At 54.8% G+C, this 1,271-nt stretch overlaps 1 protein-coding gene across 2 annotated transcripts in view; it reads right to left on the bottom strand.

Moving 5' to 3' along the window:
* Window positions 1-945, bottom strand: part of LOC102253424 (zinc finger protein 583) — an 8,245-nt gene extending 7,300 nt beyond the window's left edge. The window contains exon 1 of one of the 2 annotated variants that reach the window (XM_005857797.2): window positions 904-945. In XM_005857797.2, the coding sequence (XP_005857859.1) occupies window positions 904-912 (9 nt within the window). In that variant the 5' untranslated portion in view covers window positions 913-945. Of the gene's footprint in view, window positions 1-503; window positions 624-903 lie in introns of those variants that run through there. The other variant, XM_005857796.2, reaches the window with a different exon arrangement.
* Between the last annotated feature and the right edge of the window lie 326 nt (window positions 946-1,271).

Here is a 1,271-nt window from a genome sequence, read left to right as displayed (position 1 = left end):
GGAGAAGCCAAGCCTCTTCAGTCTTCACTCTGGCCAGCCTTCAGTCTTTGCTCCGCGCCCGCGTATGCAAAGTAACCGCCATCTTTGTTGGGTTAATTTGCATACTCATCCTGATTGGCTGGTGGGCGTAGTGGAGTGACACCAATTTGCATGTTTCTCTTTTATTAGTGTAGATTTGCATAACCACTTCATTGTACTGGTGGGGTGGTCATAATAATCTGGTCACTCAGTGTATAGTAAACAAACTATAATCACTGACACATGGCCTCCTGAGAGCCACAGGCGGCACTAAACTATTTTTGGATAAAGGTGAAAATGCTGAGAAAAAGGGGACGCTCACTGGGCTTCGGGGGACCCCCTGACACTGGATTGGAGGATACGAGGGCCAGGTCCCTCATGGAGAGGACGCTGGTAGGCTGGTGAGTCTCAGGAGAAAACTAGACTGTTCACACACAGCTTGACAAGCAGCGCACGCCTGGGAGGGGAGGAGAGATGCTCCTTACCTGGGACATGGCTTTCGGAGCCTGAGGACGGACGGCGGCGCTTCCGGCCCCTCCCTCAGGCTCCTCTCCGGCAGAGGAGCAGCGTCTGGGGAAAGGCGAGCTGCGGAGGGAGAAAGGGACCCTGTGTCACCGGCCTGGACAGTCCCTCCCCCGCTCCCCCACAGTAGACGCAGATGAGGGGTACCCTGAATCAGTCGCTCCCACGCATGAAAATGCTGAGAAAAAGGGGACGCTCACTGGGCTTTGGGGGACCCCCTGACACTGGATTGGAGGATACCAGGGCCAGGTCCCTCATGAAGGAAACGCTGGTAGGCTGGTGAGTCTCAGGAGAAAACCAGACTGTTCGCACACAGCCTGACAAGCAGCGCATGCCTGGGAGGGGAGGAGAGATGCTCCTTACCTGGGACATGGCTTTCGGAGCCTAAGGACCTAAGGACGGATGCCGGCGCTTCCGGCCCCTCCCTCAGGCTCCTCTCCGGCAGAGGCGCAGCGTCTGGGGAAAGGCGAGCTGTGGAGGGAGAAAGGGACCCTGTGTCACCGGCCTGGACAGTCCCTCCCCCGCTCCCCCACAGTAGACGCAGATGAGGGGTACCCTGAATCAGTCGCTCCCACGCATACAACTCTTTTCCCCTGCGCTTTATTTTTTTATTTTATTTATTTATTTTTAAATATATTTTATTGATTTTTTTACAGAGAGGAAGGGAGAGGGATAGAGAGTTAGAAACATCAATGAGAGAGAAACATGGATCAGCTGCCTCCTGCACACCC

Source organism: Myotis brandtii, unplaced genomic scaffold (genome assembly GCF_000412655.1).
Source record: "Myotis brandtii unplaced genomic scaffold, ASM41265v1 scaffold1127, whole genome shotgun sequence".
Classification (NCBI taxonomy): domain Eukaryota; kingdom Metazoa; phylum Chordata; class Mammalia; order Chiroptera; family Vespertilionidae; genus Myotis; species Myotis brandtii.
This window is presented reverse-complemented; position numbering and strand designations above follow the sequence as displayed.